The sequence below is a fragment of the Pelophylax lessonae genome, assembly GCF_965119305.1.
Source record: "Pelophylax lessonae genome assembly, chromosome: 3".
Classification (NCBI taxonomy): Eukaryota; Metazoa; Chordata; class Amphibia; order Anura; family Ranidae; genus Pelophylax; species Pelophylax lessonae.
The window spans coordinates 42,255,560-42,277,829 of record NC_138770.1 but is presented as its reverse complement, the minus strand read 5'-3'; the positions used below and the strand labels follow the sequence as shown (position 1 = coordinate 42,277,829).

At 44.6% G+C, this 22,270-nt stretch overlaps 3 protein-coding genes and 1 pseudogene across 5 annotated transcripts in view; all 4 read right to left on the bottom strand.

Moving 5' to 3' along the window:
• The window catches only part of LOC309550788 (uncharacterized protein), a 95,502-nt gene extending 81,701 nt beyond the window's left edge, over window positions 1-13,801 (bottom strand). Inside the window, exon 1 of the mRNA XM_082251124.1 lies at window positions 13,762-13,801. The gene's annotated coding sequence lies outside the window, so the exon portion shown is untranslated. The remainder of the gene's footprint in view (window positions 1-13,761) is intronic.
• LOC309550683 (uncharacterized protein) overlaps window positions 1-22,270 on the bottom strand; it is a 3,164,715-nt gene that overhangs the window by 1,598,562 nt on the left and 1,543,883 nt on the right. The gene's annotated exons all lie outside the window — the stretch shown is intronic.
• LOC309550743 (uncharacterized protein) overlaps window positions 3,771-22,270 on the bottom strand; it is an 88,310-nt gene continuing 69,810 nt past the window's right edge. The window contains exons 1-2 of one of the 2 annotated variants that reach the window (XM_082251081.1): window positions 5,795-5,929; window positions 3,771-4,922 (exon numbers count right to left, since the gene is read on the bottom strand). In XM_082251081.1, the coding sequence (XP_082107207.1) occupies window positions 4,012-4,922; window positions 5,795-5,858 (975 nt within the window). In that variant the 5' untranslated portion in view covers window positions 5,859-5,929 and the 3' untranslated portion in view covers window positions 3,771-4,011. Of the gene's footprint in view, window positions 4,923-5,794; window positions 5,930-22,270 lie in introns of those variants that run through there. The other variant, XM_082251082.1, reaches the window with a different exon arrangement.
• LOC309550043 lies at window positions 19,132-19,918 on the bottom strand (annotated as a pseudogene). Its single transcript has one exon. The product of its transcript is annotated as an uncharacterized misc_RNA (transcript).

Genomic DNA, 22,270 nt, shown 5'->3' with positions numbered 1-22,270 from the left:
GGCTCCCCTGTGAAGCAGGCAGAGAAAACTATGCTTTTTCCTAGCACCTACCTAGGAGGGTGCTACATCTACCCCCCACCAAAATTGGGCCATGTCCCCATTGGCTCTGGGGCAGCCGCCCCCTACAAAAATTCCACAAACTTGGAGAGGGGGAAAGGGAAGGAACGAATACACAAAATAAATTATATATATAAAAATATAGGCACTCTGTTTGTACAATATGTTACAATCTTTGGGATGCATTTGAAGCAATGCACCCCCCACCAAGCAAAACTGTGCTCCGGTGGTTAACCACACATCCTAACTAACTAACCGTAGAAACATTAGGCATCCTGCAAAGGAAAGAAATGATTAGGCACTTGTATACATATATATCCAAGACAGTCATATGTCTAGCTCAATCCTGATGAGAGCTTTCCTGTGCATCTTGTATCCCCTAGCATTCCCTTTTGCCCCCAGTGTGTCCCCACTTGTTTCCAGCCCTGTCTCCAGTTTGTCCCAGCTTGTTCTAAGCCTTGCTCCCAGTGTGTCCCAGCTTGTTTCCAGCCTTGCCCCCAGTGTGTCCAAGCATGTTCTCAGCTTACCATTGCGTCCCAGCTTGCTACCAGTATGTCCCAGCTCGTTTTCAGCCTTGCTCCCAGTATGTCCCAGCTTGTTTCAGCCTTGCCCCTAATGTGTCCCACTCTGTTTCCAGCCTCGATCCCAGTGGGTCTCAGCCTGCTTCCAGTGTGTCCCAGGTTGTTTCCAGTCTTACTCCCAGTGTGTCCCAGCTATGCTCCCAGTGTGTCCCAGCTTGTTTACAGCCTGCTTCCAGTGTGTCCCAGCTGCTTTCCAGTCCGCTTCCAATGTGTCCCAGCTTGATTTCAGCCTTGTACCCAGTCTGTCCCAGCCTGTTCCCAATGTGTCGCCGCTTGTTTCCAGCTTTGCTACCAGCGTGTCTCTTCCTGCTTCCAGTGTGTTCCATCTAGTGTAGTAGTGTTCTACAATATCTTTGAAGGGCAGGGGATACACGAGGGGTCCAACAGACCCTTGGTATCTTAATAAAGAGCACCAGTCACTGCTCAAAACTATCACAAGGGGCTTGCTCACCTCTAGTAATAGCAATAAAGTTAAATGAAAAAAAGTGTAGAAGAAAAAATTGAATACATTGATTTTGAAAAAAGAAAAAGCACTCCTGTCCCCCCAAAATGAAAATGCGCTTTTACGCCCAACACACAAATGTAAACGATGATTGCACCACACATGTAAGGTGTAACCACAAATGTCAGAGTGACGGCAATAATTCTAGAATGAGAGTTTATGTTTAACTCTCAACTGATAACCTGTAAAGGCGTTTAAAATGTCGCGTATGTAAAATTTTAGGTACTGTAGCTGGTGACCATTTTACAGGCATGCACAATTTTATATCTTGGTATCTATTTACTCAAAGCCACATTTTATGAAAAAAAAAAAAAAAAATGGGTATTATTATTGTGTTTTGTGCACTAAAATTCATTAAAGTGTATTTTTTTTTACTGAAAATTTGCATTTGATAAATGGCTTTTCTAATATTATGACATAAAACAATTTCAAACAGCCACAATTTTATTCTCCAGGGCCACTCCTTGCAGAAAATATCATATGTTTGTGGGTTCTATATAATTTTATGCTAAAAAAAAAAAAAAAAAATCATATTTTGCCATGAATGTGAAAAAAAATGATCCTGGTAGGCAAGCAGTTAAGGTCGGGCCAGATTAAGTGTTAGCTCTCTGTCTATTTTAAATGTGCACAAAATCATATGTAATGGAAAAGTCCAATAAAAAAATGTGCTGAGGTTTATACAAGTCTGTAAAGCCTGAAAGCCTTTTGTTTTACTTAATCATGCCCCTTTAAGCCCCTCCTACTATTTATTCTATATTACTGTTCAGGCACCTGAAGGTTCTCTAGATCTTTTACAATCCTAGAGAACCCCTCTGAGGAAACACTCCTTGAACCAGGTGCTTATTACTTGTTGAGATGACCACAGTACTTTTTGCTTGTCCTATGTATCACGTACCTGGTTGAGGCCGAGCTGACGGGAGGGCTTTCCCTTAAACCTCCTGTCCTGTTTCTCCTGAAAGTGGTGACAGGATATAACAGGGCACGGAGTGGCATGGGTCCCTGGTTGTAGATCCTGGACTGAAGGTACTTGCAGCAGGTGTCAAGCAGCGGGCAGGTTTGTGGACTGGCAGGTGCGGATACACGCCAACAGGTGCGGAACAGCAGGCAGACTTGTGGACAAGCAGGTGCAGGTACACAGCAGCAGGTGCAGGACAGCAGACAGCAACCAAGCTGGTGAGCAGGTGGATGCAGGATCTTCGGTGGTCAGCCAGGCAGAAGTCAGTGACAGCAAAGTAGCAGAGGTACAGAATCGGATCCAGAGAGGAGTCAGGGCTAAGCCAGGGTCGGTATCGGGCGAGCAGAGAAGGCACCGGAATGGTAGGCAAAAGGCAGAGTTGGTCACAAGCTGGGTCAGCAATAAGGTATCAGGATTCCTGATTCAGGAACAAGCAGAGTCAAACTGGCCGGGTATACACAGGAACAGACACAGGATCAGGTCCCAGGCGGCAGAAGTTGACGACCACTCAGCAATCTTCTGGTCTATGGGGCCAGTTTAAATAGGCAAGAGGGCGCCAAGTATTCATGCACGCTCATGCTAATGCACATGCGCACATGGACAGATACGTTAGCGAGTCAGAAATGTCTAGTTTTCACTCAAGAATTCCTATGCGCGCGACTCACGGAACCTCTAGTTGTCACTCGAGAATTCTTTTTAGTAAGTGCAAATCTTCGTGCACCTCTTTGTGCATGACTATGCATACAATTTCCCTAAAATATGTTCACTAATGTGAACCCACCTTTTGTAGGTTGCAAACTTCTTTTCTCTATGATGGTTGGTCCGTTATCTTCCACCTAACTTACATTAGGATTCCCAGAGCTTATCAGAAACCTATTCTTCTACCTGGAGCAGGTTTACCACACCTCTGTCTTCTCCCGGAAGGTGTTAAATGATGTATCCACAGACCTCCATCTCACTTCAACCTGTAGTTTGAGGAACTTCTTTGTCCTAAGATCCTCAGCTCCATCTAGTTGCCATTGTGCAGTATTTTTCCTGAATTACCTAAATCAGGAAAATGCCACAGTGTGGCCAATAGATGGAGATGACGATCATAGGAAATAACTTTATTAAAGAATTTGTCACAGCTGGGCGAATGCTTGTCACATATGTCCAATTATTATTTTTTTTATTAAAAGATTGAGTCTTCCCTTCCACACCATACAAAGACACCCAGTGACTAATGTGCACACTATACACGCCAAAAACGCCGGTGCCCACTTTATCAAAAGCAGTCAATATGCACTTGGTTTCCACTCGATGTGATTCCAAGAAAGGACCAGCTTTAGTAAATCATAGGATTCTCCTTCCATACATCTCATACACGTAACTAAGTAGCCCAGGGAAAAACGGTTTCTCATATTGTAGTACATTTATTCATAAAAAAAATAAAAGGGCATAACATCGGCAAATGGCCTCTTACATTAATCAGTGCCCGACCGGCACTAATACAGCCAGCAAAAGTTGTCTGGGAACTTGCACCAAATACCTGAAGTTACATGGCCGGAAGTGATGTATCGGATGCTCCACCTCTACGCGATGAGTCACAATGACGTCATCAGGAAGCAGTCTTTTTTTTTGGTATATTTTTCTGTGGCACACAGGTTTAGATATTAACAACAGAAAATGTGTCCATGTAAGGTAATGAGTCCATTTTTATTTTTCCACTGCTTTCAACGGTACACGGTACAACACTTCATCAATGTCTTTGGCAAACTCTGATCTCCTTATGAACTGTTTCTTGCATGACAACGATCGATAACATGATTTCTGAGGTTTATATCTAGGTGAGCTATTGCCCAGTGTGTGATCTCTAAACATGATTTTTATGTAAAACATTTCCTGCACTCACAACACCGATACACTTCAAGGTTCCCTCACTCAAAAAAGGAATGTGACTTTTCCCTTGTGTGCAATCTCTGATGTCTGTAAAGATGATCCTTCTTTGAAAAACATTTCCCACACTCAGTGCAGGAATATGGCTTCTCACCTGTGTGAGACCTCTGATGTGTGCGCAGTGCAAATTTATGAAGAAAACATTTCCCACACTCAGGACAGGAATATGGCTTCTCACCTGTGTGCAATCTCTGATGCCTGTTAAAACTGGACTTCTCTGAAAAACTTTTCCCACACTCAGGACAGGAATACGGCTTCTCTCCTGTGTGCAATCGCTGGTGTTTAGCAAGATTGGACTTCTCTGAAAAACACTTTCCACACTCAGGACAGGAATACGGCTTCTCCCCCGTGTGACACTTCTGATGCGTGACAAGTGTTACTTTTTGTGCAAAACAATTTCCGCACTCAGGACAGGAAAATGGTTTCTCCCCTGTGTGAGATCTCTCATGTTTGTAAAGACTGGATACATTTGAAAAACATTTCCTGCACTCAAAACAGGAATACGGCTTCTCCCCTGTGTGAGATCTCTGATGTATTTGAAGATTGGACCTCTTTGAAAAACATTTCCCGCACTCAGGACAGGAATGTTGCTTCTCACCTGTGTGAGATATTTTATGCTCATCAAGCCAAGATTTAAAACGGAAACACTTCCTGCACTCAGTACAGGAGAACCTCTTATCTGTTGGAGAGATGGCACCGTCCCTCACAGTCTGAGGTTCCTCAGGATAAGAGGAATACGATGGTCCATCTACACTGTGTGGTGCCGGATGGACATTTGAGGTAGCCGGGTTTTCTCCTGGACTATACTGTGTGATGTCCTCATCTTCTACTTTACAGTCTGGAGACAAAGTGAGACAATCCTCTGAGGTTTTCCTCATCTCCCGTCCATCTACTAAAATAGAAATAAAAAGATTATTACTAGACATAGGATGGATGTCAGTTTTTTTAACATCCATGCCCTTTTCATTTGTGTCCGTAATTACACAGCAGATACAAGCAGGCCTATGATGGTTCTATGAGTGGCCAGATGTAAACAAACTTCTGCCAAGGCTACCTCCAATCTGTCATGTTTAGGCCTGGAAAAATTGAAAAGGATGCAGAACTTTTCCATTTTTTATTTCCAGACCTCGACAGACTTTGGAGGTAAGTGGGTGTAAATGGACACAAGTTCTTTTACATCCTCTTGTTCATTAGGCTGCATGGAGCTTTCGTTCAGGTCTGCCTGAAAAACAGACATGTGGACCTGATCAGACTGCTCGTATGAAAGGGCCCATAGACTGCACTCAGCGACTCAGATCTGGAACTATGCAAGTAGAGTTTCATAGAATTTTCCTGAACCCGGCACTAACGACAAACAACAGAGCAATAATCCCAGGGAGGACTGATATCATGCTAAACACAGGGCACTGAGCTAGAGACCCAAGTTGTAATATCACTTACTGAGCTGTGTCTGGAGGCCATGTTGTTCAGGAAACATAGGTCAGCCATGTTTTACGATGGGTCAATCCCAATTCCTACCCAGAGGAAAGTGACATTGCAGCAGCTAGGAGTGCAACTCCATAGCCTGTTAACTTAGTCACATTTCAAAGAGACTTATCTCAAAGTATGGACAGCAGATATCAGTACACAGACATTTACCAGAGCTGTAAATATCTAACTCAGGTTCTAGCAGAATGTCTGCTAATTTCTGCTAAACATGTACAGATTATCACTTCCCTCTGACCCAAAGTAAAACATTCACAAAATCCTTTAGTTCTGACGTACCTGTGCTGATCTCTGTAGAAGTGTCCTCCTCTGTAAATGTCCCCGTTATTCCATCCTCCTCCATAGACTGCCGGTCATCCCTTACATATGTCTCTTCTTCTTCTTCTGCTTTAACCTTAAGTTTGGAATCACTCAGGTTTCCACTCTGAATATATAATAAAAATTACACTAATTGTAACAATGCAGATAATGTACAGATCCTAATGATACTATCAGTGATTGTTCCTCATCTACCTGATGATGGTGAGGGATGATGTGACCTTCCTGTGTGGAATCCCGGGAATACAGAGGACGGGGAAATCTCTCTGGTGGGTTCCCATTACTGGATCCATCTGTAGGAAACACACACACTGACTGAATACATTGTTTCTATGTGTTTATCAGATGATGGGGGATCTAGGTGGACCCTCCGTACTGATCTCTCCTTTACAATAAAGTCTCCTCTTACCCGGTGATGTGAGGGGCGGCTGATTCTCCATCATGACATCCTTGTAGAGATCCTTGTGTCCTTCTAAATACTCCCACTCCTCCATGGAGAAATAGACAGTGACATCCTGACACCTTATAGGAACCTGACACACACAATGATACAGTCACCATCCAGACACATCCCTTGTCTGTTACTGGATGATGTCCCAGAATTCCCAGCACCGCTCACCTCTCCTGTCAGCAGCTCCATCATCTTCTTGATGACTTCTAGAATCTTCTGCATGTTGTGTCTCTCAGGTTTTAAGGAGTCACATGGAGGCACTGTGATGGTCATATGATCTCCTGACTTCAGAATAGGAGAACACTGCATTGGAAAACCAATAGGAATATCATGTTAGAATCCCAGAATCCTCCTCACCTCTCCAGTCAGTGCTGTGTTTTATTAATAGAGATGTAAGTGATGTCATGTGACCTCCCAGAATCCTCCTCACCTCTCCGGTCAGGTCTGTGTTTTATTAATAGAGTTGTGAGTGATGTCATGTGACCTCCCAGAATCCTCCTCATCTCTCCGGTTAGGTCTGTGTTTTATTAATAGAGTGGTGAGTGATGTCATGTGACCTCCCAGAATCCTCCTCACCTCTCCAGTCAGGTCTGTGTTTTAATAATAGAGATAAGAGTGATGTCATGTGACCTCCCACAATCCTCCTCACCTCTCCAGTCAGGTCTGTGTTATATTAATAGAGATGTGAGTGATGTCATGTGACCTCCCACAATCCTCCTCACCTCTCTGGTCAGCAGGTAGATGATCTCCATGGTGAGGTTTAGTATCCTCTCAGGCATGTGACTTTGGTCCTCCTCCATCCTAATTATGTGGTCATGTGATCTACGCAGGTTTCTCTGTAGATGGATAGCAGAGAATTATGGAACAGTATTGGTTGTACAATATTAGGATGGGGTGTAAGGGATTAATGGGCTTTTTGCTTTCAATATTGCCTTCATGGTGATCACTGCTGTTCTAAAACATCTGTAGCCCCGTCCATATTATTGGGGTGTTCTCTCTTATAGTGTCTCACCTAAACAATGAGCTGATCTTCCATCTGTACAACTCTGGCCTCTCTTGCTCTTTTGTAGTGTGTAGTAAGCGATCAATGATGAGGTCAGCATGGGAGCAAGTATTTACATTCTTCTTTAGAGGTTGCTTTAAAGCAGGGGTGGGGAACCTATGTTTCGGGGGCCGTATGCGGGCCCCCGAAGTCATCTGGTCCGGCCCCCCATGCAGCTGAGTCTGTGTCTCTCAGCAATGGAGCCAATGCTTCCTATATAGTTCCTGCTCCGTTATTACAGTCTGAGTGAGTCACAGGCGGAGTGATATCAAATGCACTCCGCCTGTGACCAATACTGGAAACATCACCTCTTCCTCCAGCGTGGCGCTGCTACACTTCTCCTAGCCAGCAGTACCAGCCAGAGCCAGCAGTACACACAGCAGTACCTACAGCACAGTACCAGCCAGCAGTACCTACAGCACAGTACCAGCCAGCAGTACCTACAGCACAGTACCAGCCAGCAGTACCCGCCTGAGCCAGCAGTACCCACAGCACAGTACCCGCCTGAGCCAGCAGTACCCACAGCACAGTACCAGCCATCAGTACCAGCCTGAACCAGCAGTACCAGCCAGCAGTACCCCCAGCAGTATCAGCCTGAGCCAGCAGTACCATCCAGCAGTACTCGCAGGCGCAGCACAGTACAAGCCAGCAGTACCAGCCTGAGCCAGCAGTACCTGCCAGCAGTTCTTTTCAAAACTTATCACCACAAAAAAGTCGACTGCGCTCCAGACTGATCGACGCAAACCTGGGAAACCTGTTGCGAGTAGCAACATCATCAATACCAGCTAACCTCACACACCTCACCAAAGAGAAGCAGTTGCAGCCATCACATTAGGGGTGAGTTAATTAAATGTTTGACTAAATATAACAGGCTAATTTTTAAGGTGATAATTTTGTACGGCCCCCGAATGGTTTTATAAATACCCAAATGGCCCTTGGCAGAAAAAAGGTTCCCCACCCCTGCTTTAAAGGAAAAACTATTACGGCATTGCCAGCTAGAACATAGCAGAACAGAATTCTGCCACCTCCAGCAATGGCTTTTTGCCTGCTGCTTACTATTCTCACTTGCAAACACAGAAGCCCGGTGTTGTAAAATTTTGTCGGACCCGTGAAAAAATCGGACCTCGTCACTTCCGGTGATAGAGCATCACAAAACAGCGGATAGGAGTCGTCCGTGCGCATGCGCAGAAGACATTTTTCGAGGTTTGGCAAAATTATAACAGAGAGCGGACAGCTGATTGAGAGGAGGCGGGGCTGAGGTGCGACGGAGGACGGAGGACACATATGCAGAGCTGGTGGAGGAGGCGGGACGGAGGTGCGGCCGTGTAATATATGCAGGACTTTAGCGACTCCTTGTTTTATTATCTTTAGCAATTATCGTATTATTTATCCTTAGGATTTCATTACATTTAGTATTTCTTATTTTGTATTATATAAATAGTAAATGTAATGAAATCCTAAGGATAAATAATACGATAATTGCTAAAGATAATAAAACAAGGAGTCGCTAAAGTCCTGCATATATTACACGGCCGCACCTCCGTCCCGCCTCCTCTATTCAGCTCTGCAGATGACGCGGCGGTGTCTTCCGTCCCACCTCAGCCCCGCCTCCTCTCATTCAGCTGCCCGCTATGTGTTATAAGTTTACCAAACCAAGATAATGTCTTATGCGCATGCGCACTTGAGACTCCTATAACCGGAAGTGACGAGGTCCGATTTTTTCACGGGTCCGAGAAAATTTTAGAACACCGGCTTTGTGTGTACAAGTAACGGTGTACTGGTCAAGGCGGCGCACACAGAACCTCCCTGCCTTGCATATTCTTATGAGAGCAGAAGAGGGGCGGAAAATGTGCACAAGTGCCTTTAGTCACGGCGAAAGCTCACCCTGAAGCCCACGCTGGCAACCCTTCTCTTTGCTACTCTCTAGGTGGGGGAGGGAAGATTTGAGGGAGGAGAGGAAGGTGGGGGGAGGGTTCAGGGGATAGCTATGTACAGGAGATTGCTAGTCAATTTAAAAACAATATCGACACAATTTTTGATAAGATATCCAGGGTCCAACACCACTCTCAATACTTTGCTCCTTCAACCCCGTTACCACTGAGAAAGTTGCCAAACTCCTTTCCATGGCCCAACTCACTACCTGTCCCCTCGCAACTACTGCGACCACCTTCCTGCTCTAGCCTAAACTCTCTAACCCACATCTTAAACCTCTCCCTCTCTTCCACCACCTTTCCCTCCCCGCTCAAACATGCGCTGGTTACCCTATACTTAAAAACCCTCACTGGACTCCTCCTGTTTGAATAACTTAAAGAGGAAGTAAACCCTCCTCAGGAAGTTGTACCTATAGGTAAGCCTATATTAAGGCTTACCTATAGGTACTGTAAATATCTCCTAAACATGTACCGTTTAGGAGATATTTACCTTTAATGCAGCCAGTGACGTCACTGGCGCATGCGCTCTGAAGGAACGGCAGATCATGCCGTTCCTTCAGAGCCCCGTGCCGTGACCGTCGGCTCCCGCGCGCGTGCGCGGGAGTGACGTCACCGCGGCTCCGGCCAATCAGATGGCCGGATGCCGCGATCCCGGAAGACGGGCGACTATACATGTCGCCCGTCATACAGGTAAGCGGACGGCACGGCGGGGGCTCGTTCTAAGGTAAGTATTTCATAATGAGCTAGTATGCGATGCATACTAGCTTATTATGGGTTTCTCTTTCAGGTTGTAAAGAAGATAAAAAAAAAAAATTCTTGGTGTACAACCTCTTTAAAACCCGTCTCCCGTTTGCCTCCAAGCTTCTTGAATGCCTTGTCAACCGTATTAGCTCCTACCTCACTGACAAAAACCTTCTTGATCCCCTACAGTCAGGCTTCTGCCCACAACATCTTATTGAAACTGCCCTACTAAAACTCATCAATGACCTACTAACTGCTAAAACCAATGGCCAGTACTTCATACTCCTACCCTTGGACCTTTCTGCTGCTTTTGACACAGTTAACCACCCACTCCTCCTCAACAAACTCCACTCCCTTGGCCTCCATGACTCTACTCTTTCCTGTTTCTCCTCCTACCTATCTCAGTGCACTTTCAGTGTCACATACAACACCATCTTCTCCGCTCCTCTTCCTATTGGGATGCCCTGAGGCTCCCTCCTTGGGCCCCTCCTATTCTCTCTCTCTACCTCTTCCATGGGCCAGTTGATAAAGTCCCATGGCTTCCAATCCCACCTCTATGCTGAGGACACCCAGATCCATCTCTCTACCCCTCAACTCATCCCCTCAATCTCCTCACATATCACAAGCTTACTGAGCGACAAAACAGTATGGATGTCACACTACTTCCTCAAACGTAATCTTTCTAAAACTGAGCGTGTAATATTTTACCGTGTACTCCTGAACTCTGCACTCTCTACATAGTGCACTGCTGAACTCTACACTGTCTACATAGTGCACTCCTGAACTGTGCACTCCGTGCACAGCGCACTCCTGAACTGTGCACTCCATGCACAGCGCACTCCTGAACTGTGCACTCCGTGCACAGCGCACTCCTGAACTGTGCACTCCGTACACAGCTCACTCCTGAACTGTGCACTCCGTACACAGCGCACTCCTGAACTGTGCACTCCGTACACAGCGCACTCCTGAACTGTGCACTCCGTACACAGCGCACTCCTGAACTGTGCACTCCGTGCACAGCGCACTCTTGAACTGTGCACTCCGTGCACAGCGCACTCCTGAACTGTGTACTCCGTGCACAGCGCACTCCTGAACTGTGTACTCCGTGCACAGCGCACTCCTGAACTGTGCACTCCGTACACAGCGCACTCCTGAACTGTGCACTCTGTACACAGCGCACTCCTAAACTGTGCACTCTGTACACAGCGCACTCCTAAACTGTGCACTCTGTACACAGCGCACTCCTAAACTGTGCACTCCGTACACAGCGCACTCCTGAACTGTGCACTCTGTACCTTTGGGGTTTGACCCTTACTATAAAGACCTTAAGCACATATCCCTTTAAATCCACGGTCAAGATAAGCATTCAATAATGGATCCAATCATCAGGTAAATATAACAGGTAAATAGGCATAACAGTATTGTCCCAACAAAGATGTTAATTCCCAGAGTTCACAGATGATATTCTCTCTCACCTGGCCACCTGGGAGCGTTCTTTCAGACAGTTGTCAGTGTACCACTGGTCAAATCAAGGTGACTACATACTGTCCTACCATTGGTCAGTTTTGTCCCAGATGCTACACTCTAATTGTCATTGCTGGAAAACACCTTCATCATCTCTCCTAATTTGGGTGTGATCTATTTGCTGTCCACCTCCTACAAAATCTACCCCTATTCCTGAGAGCTGTCACTAGAATATTTTTGGAAGAATTGGATAGATTAATTAGTGTGGGGAATGCAGAGGGGGTGAAATGTTTTCTGCACTCTTGTTTTTAATTTTTTTTTACCTTTTATGATGATGCAATGTTGTGGTGTGATAAAAAGGAGCCCACAAACAATGTCATCAAACGGTTGTATCACTGGACAGTTTTTACCACATTATATCTGGTACATTACCCCTTGCTCATTTATGAGTGGGCACTATTTTGGTGTCCATGGTAAAAGTGGCCCCCAGATTGTGCAGACACCCACAAGCCCAAACCAGGGTTGTGGGGCAGAGGATATTCTCCCCATCAACATAGGGACAAGGTGCAAGGGGGATCAGTTCTATAGACCTCATTCAAAATAAGATATTGATGAGCTAGGAGCAGTCCAGAGATGGACAACCAAACTAGGGAAAGGTATGATTGATGAAACATATCAGAAGAGACTTCAGGAACTGACTATGTACATTCTGGAGGAAAGAGAAAGGGGGGACATGACTGAAACCTTTATATGCATCGAGGAGGTGAAATACGGTTCAGGACGGCAGGATTTTCAATATGAAACCAAGATCAAGAACACAGGGACATGACCTCAAACTAACAGGAGGAAAGTTCAAAGCGAATCCCAGAAATAATTTTACGTAAAGAGTAGTTGATGCTTGTAATAGACTTCCACCAGAGGTAGTGAGTCAGTCAACAGTAAGGGGACTTATGCCTCGTACACACGCAACGATTATCGGCCGACCGATCATCCGACTTTTGTCCAGAGTGGTGTTTTATTGGTTGGAATGTGCCTAGACTGCACACGAATTCTCTCGTCCAACAAAAATCTACTGCAGAAGTGATGTCATGTGCTGGTTTACTTTCCGTGTGTTTTTTCTTCTCTGAGCATGCCCAGTCTTGCTCATCAGATGTCTGTCTGCCGAAATCTGTACTGACTGAAAGAAAATTCACGGCCAATAATCTTTGCGTGTGTACGAGGCATTATGCTTTGGACAAACATAAATATATACCCAGGTAAAAAATATAGAAATAATAAAAAAAAAAATTAGGAAGATTTAATGGACCACTTAGTCTTTTTTTTTTCCTTAATACTTCTTCTGTTTCTATCCCCCCATGTTTTGGACATGTTGACTTGTATGGTTCAGAAGGAGGGAGGTCTCACACACTTATCCTCCCCTTTACCTAAACTTTTTTCAGTTTTTTTGCATGGAGTTCTCACTTAAAGTTCATACCAGACCTGAAGGTTCTGGCATTGAATATAGGGAGCACTATATCAAATTTTTTGTTGGCAGGGTTCCCCTTGACATCCATACCAGACCCACATGAAGGATAAGGGTCTGGTGTGTATTTTAAGGAGGAACTCCACACTGTTTTTGTGGGGTCGTCCATTACCATTTATAGTGGTCCATAACGTTGGATAAGGGTCTGATAGTGATAAATGTTCCCAACAGTTTGCAAGTAGAAGGAAGCAGCTGAGAACTGTCATTTGTTGGCAATTTAAAAAGCATTGTTTTTCTTTTTAAATGTTGGTGTTGCTGTAGTAGGCTGTATACATCGTACAGATAACACCACTTCACAGGCAGGGTAAGGGCACCCCCAGACATTGGTGCTTTGGTGCATGTCCCCCAGGTTAGTACCCAACCCCCCCTTACCATTTGTCTGACAATCTCTTGCCTATTAGCCATGAAAATGGCCATTCCTGTTTTTTTTTTTTTTACATTCGGCTCATATTTTCTTTAATGGGGTTCAGCTCCAGCACCTGAACTCTAGGTATGTTCCATAGACTCGTCTCACAACAAACTCAGGTATATTAATCTCATCCCCAGTGAGAAGGTGACACATATCTAAAATGAAGAGAATGTTCCGGCCCCGTAAGTGGGGAAACGTTCTGACCTTGAAGGGATTAAGGGATTAATGTAGGTTTCCACACTATATATGTGTGTATCATCATCTGCTGGAGATAAAAGACGTCACAGTGACTATGGAGGAAGAGCAAGGACATGAGGGGGGGGGGGGGGGGGGTTACTGGGTGTAAATAGAAAATAAGATCTTATTACCTCCTCTGCTGCCACTTCCAGCAATGACTTCCCTCTACATCCTCCCCAACTTGCCTCTCACCCGGAACTTATTTATACCTGACATCACTTCCTGTCTGTACTTGACATCACTTCCTGTCTGTACCTGACAACACTTCCTGTCTGTTTTCCATAGTCTTCTTGTCTGGGTAAAAGATCACCACCTTGTGGAGTTAGGTGGAAATGCAGCCCTGAGACACATCTCATAATGTGTTGTGAGGTGTCCCAGATCCCCAGGATTTTGACTACTGTCCCACTGTGTCCTCATCATGAAGGATCCAGGACGCTGTGACTGCTGGAAAACTCCCTGACTTCTATCACCAGGCACTGCAATTATCCACTTGCCATCAAATCACATACAGTATACGTACATCACTTGAGTTCAAGTGGTTATACTGGGATGATGCCTTTTCTGCAGGCATCATCCTGGTGGGTTTTTTTAGCCAGTGGTCGGCTTTCTTGTAAAAGCAATCCTAATGTCTAATTTGTGTCCCACTCCTCCCGCCGCCTTCCCCGGCTCTCCCTTCCCACCGGAGGATCCGAGTTTTCAGCTGGTGCTTCCATCGCCTTACTACAGAGCTCGTGGAGGGCCGGAAGGTGTCCAATGAGCTCTATGGTAAAGGAAACCGGAAGCAACAAGCATTTTCCTCACTTCCAGTTTCGCATAGGTAAACAGCACCATTTTTACATTTGGAAAGCATCCGAACACAAACAATCTTGGTGTGATCAGATGCTTGTAAAGGCAGGAGGAGACATCTGGGGTCTAATAGACCCCGATTCGCTCCAAAAAAAGTACCTGGCACTGCCTATTGCCATCACAAGGGATGTTTACATTCCTTGTGACAGCAATAAAAGTGATACAAAAATTAAAGAAACAGTATAAGAATAAAAAACAAAATAAACAATAAAAAAAAATGTAAGTGCCCCCGTCCTCCTGTGCTTCCACGCAAAGGCGAATGCACGCGTTGGTCCCGCGCACAAATACATAAACAGTGATCGCACTACACATGTGAGGTATGGCCGCGAACGTTAGAGGACAGCAATAATTCTAGCCCCAGACCTCCTCTGTAACTCTAAACTGGTAACCTGTAAAGGCTTTTAAAGCGTCGCCTATGGCGCTGTAGCTTGTCGCCATTCTACAAGCATGTGTCATTTTCAAAGCACAACATGTTTGGTATCTATTTAATCCGCGTAACAACATGTTTCATATTTTACTAAAAAAAGTGGATTATTAAATGCACTGCAGTTCATTAAAGTATATTTAAAAAAATAAATAAATGCTGCGCAAATACCATGTGACTTAAAACATTTTTTTTCTAGTAAAAAATACTGATTTTTAATTGTACAGTAAACAAAAAGTGTCAGAAAAAGGCCTGGTTATGCCACCAAAAAAATACTAATGGTCAGGAGGACCCTGGAGAGGTACTTTGAGCAGTAAAGCTGCCACAAGACAGCCAGGGGGATGAATGTTATGTTTGTTCATATTGATGGTGAGAACCTTCTGGGTGGGAAGATATACCTGCATACATTTTGACTTTCTTTTTAATAAAAGTGGGCATGAAAGCCCTGAAAACGATTTCTGGCGTGGAGTAAACTCACTGTTTTGATACTACCACTGAGCTACTGTACAAAATACAGAATGCAGAATACTTTAATAATCCCAAAGGGAAATTGGGAGTGTTACGACACAGACACACTTAATAAAGACAACACAAGATCACAACAGTGAACTAAACAAGGTACAAAAACACAACAAAATTACCGATAACAGCCATTAGCATCAAATAAAACAAATTCAATTTACACTACAAATAAAACCAACCATACAATTAAAACTCAACATAGAATGAATAACACAGATTAAAATAACAGACACTCACCAATGCAAACAATACACTAGTTTCTCTAACATTACCCCAAATAATAATCAGCATATCATATTGTATCACTTAGGGGTGTTGAAATAATCGTAGCATCGATGCATTGCGATTCAGCCTTGAACGATTCAGATTCGATGCTGAGGAACGGCCGCATCGATGCATGGATGACATCATCCCGGCTCCCCCCCCCCCCCGCCTCTCCCAGGACAGCCCTGCCAGTACACTCTAAAGTTAAAACAAATCAGTGTCAGTGTCTCTGTTTCAGGGACCCCTTTCTACAGTGTGTAAGGGTTAATGTAAACCAATGCCTCTACCTTATTATCTCTGGATCTTTCATTGCTGTCACAGTCACGTGCCTGTTGTATTTTTTTTTTCCTTCCTACAGAGAACCTCAGTGTTCTTGCTCCAGTCCAGCTTATTATCTATGTGCACCTCCAGATACCTCTAACTCTCTACTACATCCACTTCTCAAATAAAGGTTTGGGGTCACTGGTGGCTTCCTCTTTCTGAAATCCACAACCAGCTTCTTTGTCACATTTAGATACAGATGATTATCCTCACACCATGGGACAAAGTTCTCCACCACAGTCCTATACTCAATCTCTTCCCCATCCCGGATATATCCCACTACCGCAGAGTCATCAGAAAACTTCTGTAGATGGCAAGACTCTAGTAGCTGAAATCAGTGGTATAGACAGTGAAGTGGTATAGAAAGTGACTCCAACATGTCACCCCTTGTACCTACAAAATACTCCTAATTAATGTGCCACAACTGACAGCCTTACAGACACAAATAAACCTCAGGACAAAGGATATATATTTTTTTTAATTAAACGTTTTTATTAAATATGTTTTAATACACACACACAAAAAAAAATATTTTTTCTGACTGACCCTAACTTAAAAAAGAATTTCATTAAAGCCAGTAACTGTTTGCACAATGAACACCTTATGTACATCAAAATGTATAGCGTGCAGGGGCCAGGAGTAAGCAATAAACAGAACAAAATATGGATTAAAGCAATCAGGATGAGTGCCATGTTCACATCACAGACCTCCCAGAGTTGCTCCCTACATCAGAGTCCCCAGCATTCCCCTATTCATCAGGGTGTCCAGAGTAGGGATCGACAGATTATCTGCAAAGCCGAATATCGGAGGGCCGATATTCACCTTTATCGATATATTGGTATCGGCTCCGGAACTTGCCGATATTAGTGTATGTAATATTAGTGTATGCAAAATCCTAGCATCCACTTTATTAGTGTTTTATATAATGTCCAGTGTGTGTTTTTATAATGTAATAGTGTGAAATACCTTTGTTATATCGGCGCTCGGCTGATTCCCCACTCTGTCTTTCTCCTCTCATAGCTGTCAGAGGATGATCTCAGCCCCTCCCCTCTGCAGTGTACATGGAAGCATTGAGTATTAGATTAGAATTGTGTGAAATACCTTTGTTAATCGCCGCTCGGACATGAAGGACAGCAGAGCGGGAGATTAGCTGAACCCGGAGCAGAGATGTAACGGAAGGTATTTCACACTATTCTAATCTAATACCCGGCGTTCTGTGTACACTGCAGAGGGGAGGGGCTGAGATCATCCTCTGAAAGCTATGAGAGGAGAAAACAGCAGAACGGGAGATTAGCTGAGCCCAGAGCAGCGATGTAATGAAGGTATTTCCCACTATTCTATTACAAAAACACACACTGGACATAATATAATACACTTATAAAGTGGATTCTAGGATTTTAATTACACTAAACTAGGTTCCCACGGGATTCCTGGCAGGCAGGGAGGGAAGGGAAGACCACACATTACAGCTAAAAGACCTACCCCAAAAATAAGCCCTACTGTGTGTTTTGGTGCCAAAATTAATATAAGACCCGGGCTTATTTTCGGGGAAACACAGTAGTGTCCAGTCCACTGTCTTTTGCACTGCAGCTACTAGATTTAATTGCAGACAGTGAGTGCACTACTGCAGCAGTTTATGTAAATTTTGTTATGGGAAGCCTTTAGTTATTTATATTTATTTAAATTTATTTCATATAATTTATATATATATAATTTTTGTATAATTTATTTAAATTTATATATTTTCCCAGCACTTTATTTTTCACAAATGTCTACAGTGGTCTACTCTTCTAGGACTCGTTCGTTCACATGATGTGAAACTGATGTACCTGCAAGTGAAAGCTGTGCGGTCTTCCTATCAGTTTTCATGCAGGTACGGTGTGAAGAACGAGCCTTTCATATTAATAAAGAAACATTAACATGTTCAGTACCAGATTTGTGTCAAAAATTTTCTTTATTTTTCAAAACTTTAAAATGTACAAAATATTGGCCCATATCGGCTGATACTGATACTTTGTGACCAAAATTTTGTTATCGGCCCTGGAAAAAGTGGCTGCTCCCACAATGTAACCAAGAGATCGCCCCCAACAGATTGGCCGGATGGGAGTAACTGCTCCAGCAGAGTGACCACCACCCACAGGCCACATAGACTGCCACCACATAGATACTGCCAATGCCCCCACAGAGATTGCTCCTATAGAGACTGTCCCCACAGAGATTGACAGTGTTCCAACAGAGACTGCACTACAGAGACTGCACCCATAGAGACTGCCCCCCAGTGACTGACAGTGATCCCAGAGACTGCCCATGCCAGTTTTCTCCCACAGAGACTGCCCCCCATCCAGGCCACATGCGCGCAGCTTAAAGGGAACATTTTTGAGGAGTGCCCACACCGATTTTTTGTTTTTTACACAAACTTGGATACGGTATAGGAAGCTGTGATATACTCTATTAACACTGAACAATAACCAGAGGACCCTGTCGCTACTCTTTAGGACAGTCTGTTTAGTAATGGCTCAGAAAATGGACAACACTGAGACACCATCAGATATATCCCAGGCCAGGCAAACACTAGTACTGATACACAAGGCATAGCAGCAGCAACAGTCACCAGGGTCCTGCCCTTAGGTCTGTATTCACAATGTCCCTAGATACTTGGATGCCTCGTTCCAATATTAGCCACACATTTCTCCAGTGAACTCTCCAGACCAGATCCAGAGACTTTCAGCAAACTGCCCCCCCCCCCCATAGTTGGGACCTTGATGAGCAGAGGTATAACTTTAGCTTGGCTGCCTAGAGGGGGTAGCAGCCCTTCAGGCTGGCAACTTCTCCTCCTGGACAAGAACCGGGCAGCTCCAGACACCAGACTATTTATGCACTTTCCAACCACCTTCTGGGAACCCTCCCCCACTGATTGCCTATGGCAACATAAATATTCAGGTTGCTGATTTGCTTATTCAGCCCACTACATTCTAGAATCCTCTAAAAGGCAGGGAGAAATAATCAAACCTGCAACCAGTGGAGCCCAGAAAGCCCAAAGCAATCACAAGCTGCTCTGATGATTACAGAGGAGCTAAAAACGAAATCTACCTAAGCAGCCTAACAACCTGTCTCAGAGGTTCAGCTACAGCTGAACAGGTACAGCTTCTATGGTGTGAGATCTTTGATGTCTAACAAGGTCTGACTTCTCTGCACAACTTTTCTTACACTCAGGACAGGAATGCTTCTCCCCTGTGTGAATTCTCTGATGTCTGTAAAGACTGGATGTCTTTGAAAAACTCAAGGATATCTTGCACTCAAGGCAGGAATACGGCTTCTCGCTTGTGTGGAATCTTTGGTGTTTAACCAGGTCTGATTTCTGTGAAAAACTTTTCCCACATTCTGGACATAAATATGGCTTGTGCCCATGTGAGTATTCTGATGTACGTAAGATGGGACACGTTTAAAAAGCATTTTTCACACTCAGAACAGGAATACGGCTTCTCCCCAATGTGAGATCTTTGATGTTTAACAAAGTCTAATTTCTTTGTATAACATTTTCCTCAATTAGGGCAAGAATGCCGCTTCTCCCCTCTGTGAGATCTCTGATGTGTGAAAAGTCCTGATTTCCATGGATAATTCTTTCCACATTCAGGGCAGGAATGCAGCTTCTCTCCTGTGTGAGATCTCTGATGTGTGAGAAGTCCTGATTTCTATGGATAACATTTCCCACATCTAGGGCAGGAATACAGCTTCTCTCTGGTGTGAGATCTCCGATGTCTGTAAACACTTGATTTCTATGAAAAACTTTTCCCGCACTCAGGACAAGAATACGGCTTCTCCCCCGTTTTATTCCTCTGATGTCTGTAAAGACTGGACTTCTCTATAAAACATTTTCCGCATTTTGGGCAAATGTAAGGCTTTTTGCCCATGAGAGATCTTTAAAGTTTTTGAAGGACTGAATTCTTTGAAAAACATTCAGAGCAGGATTATGGCTATCTCGTCTGTATGAGATCTTTGATGTTTTTTTTTTAAAACAGTGAGGTTTATTGAAACTTTTGGTACAATACAAAAATAAACCGTGCATTGAAACTGCGATCAGATTCATAAAACATTGGGGTACAAAAATACAAATATACAAAGTGATTAACACCGAGAAACAGAACAGACATAGTAAAAATAAGGCAGTAGTCAGTGACTCTCCGTCGGCTCAACACTCGAACAGAAAATATTGGTTTAACAGGGGCGGTCAGCATAAAGTAGTTACCCACTGCATTACTGAGCCGTATCAGGGCACTGCACCCATTTGTCCCAAATCTTGTTGAACTTCTGAGGGCACCCCCTATGTTTATATAAAAGTTTATGAAATGGGATGACACTATTAATTTCCTTAATCCACAATCCTAGAGTAGGAGGAGTAGGTCTCATCCACCTCCTGGCTATCAATTTACGTGCTATAAACAAAGTTTCCTGAAGAAATATGACAGTGGATTTGGGCATCTCTCCATCTGGGTAGACCCCCAGGAGACACTCCTTAGGGGAGAGTTGTAGAGGAGACCCCATCTTGTCATGCAGAAATGTGACTACTTGTTGCCATAGAGTCTGTAATTGGGGACAGCTCCACAATAGATGAAAGAAGGAAGCATCAGGGTCTCCGCACATAGGACAAGAAGGGACCAAGTCAGGGTGATATTTGGACAGTCTAAGTGGGGTGAGATAAGCCTGGTGTATTATAAAGGTCTGGGTTAGGCGATCCGACAGTTTTGGCGACACTCTGCGGCACGTCTCCAGGGCATCCTCCCATTCCTCATCCTCCATGGCCCCCACACTGCGCTCCCAGCGGGTCTTAAGTGCAAAAGCCAAAGTGGTCGAGGAAGGTGTGTGAAGTTCAGAGTAGAACATGGAAATAAGGTGACTGGGTTCTGTACTTTTAACAATCTCAAGGGTGGTAACCGATTCTAGCTCAGGAGGGCCGTCAGGGAATTGAGATCTATAGGCATGGGAGAGCTGTAAGTATCTGTAGTGCATGGGGCCCTGGAGCGCAAACTGGTCTTGCAAGGTCTCGTAAGACCGCAGACCAGTGGTCGTGGAGATATGGCTAAGGAGAAGAATACCCCTCCCGCTCCATACTGACAGGTCAGGGATGGAAAGGAACTCACGCAATGTACTATTATGCCACAGAGGGGTGAATGTGTGAAATGGAGGGCACCGAAGCCTGGACGCTACCACCTCCCAGATCCGACAATAGTGGTATAGAAGAGATCTGGGGCACAGGGGCTCCGGCGAGCCCCTGACGCCCCTAAGGATAACTAGGAGGGGGTCCCCGAGGGGATGAGCCCACCCAGGGCAGAGCAGGGTCAAGAAGCGTTCTCTATCCGTTTTATCTATGTGAAAGAACTGGGACAACTGAGCTGCCAGATAGTACAGATTAAAATCCGGCAGGGCCATTCCCCCTAGATTTGTAGGATTCTTGAGTTTGCGCCAGGAGATCTTGTGCCGGTTAGCACCCCAAACAAAGGTCTTGAGGAGTGATTCCATCTGCTTAAACAGCTTGAGTGGCAGGTAAATAGGAGAGTGCCATACAACATAAAGTATTTTGGGAAGGAGAATCATTTTAATTAAATTGACTCTACCCATCACTCCCAGAGGTAATTTGGACCATACTTGAATTTTAGCCTTAAGCAGAGGGAACAAGGGTTGAACGTTATCCGGGACATAATCTGCTGAGTTAGCTGTCACTTGAATCCCTAAGTATTTAATGCGGGATACACATTGTAAGGCCGGGTTTGCGGGGGCGATCGCCTGCGGGCTCTCGTCAAGCGGGAGAATTTGTGACTTATCCCAGTTTATCTGAAAACCGGAGAATCGTCCATACCGTTCAATTAAAGAAAGGGCCGTGAGTAGGGATTCTCTAGAGTCTTCCAAATATAACAAAGTGTCATCCGCATACATGCTAATCTTCTCCTCCAGCGGTCCCTTACGTAGGCCTCGAATCCCGGGATGTGCTCTAATGGCCATCGCCAGGGGTTCCGCGGCCAGGGCATACAGCAGGGGGGAGAGGGGGCACCCCTGTCGAGTGCCACGGGATAAAGGGAAGGCGGTCGACTGCCAGCCATTTGCCAGGACCCTAGCTACCGGGGCGCTATATAGAAGTTTGACCCACTTAATAAAATTAGGTCCAAAGCCGTATCGGTCCAGACAGTTCCATAGAAATGGCCACTCTACCGAGTCAAATGCTTTAGCCGTGTCCAATGAGACCACCACCCTGCCACCCATTCCGTCGT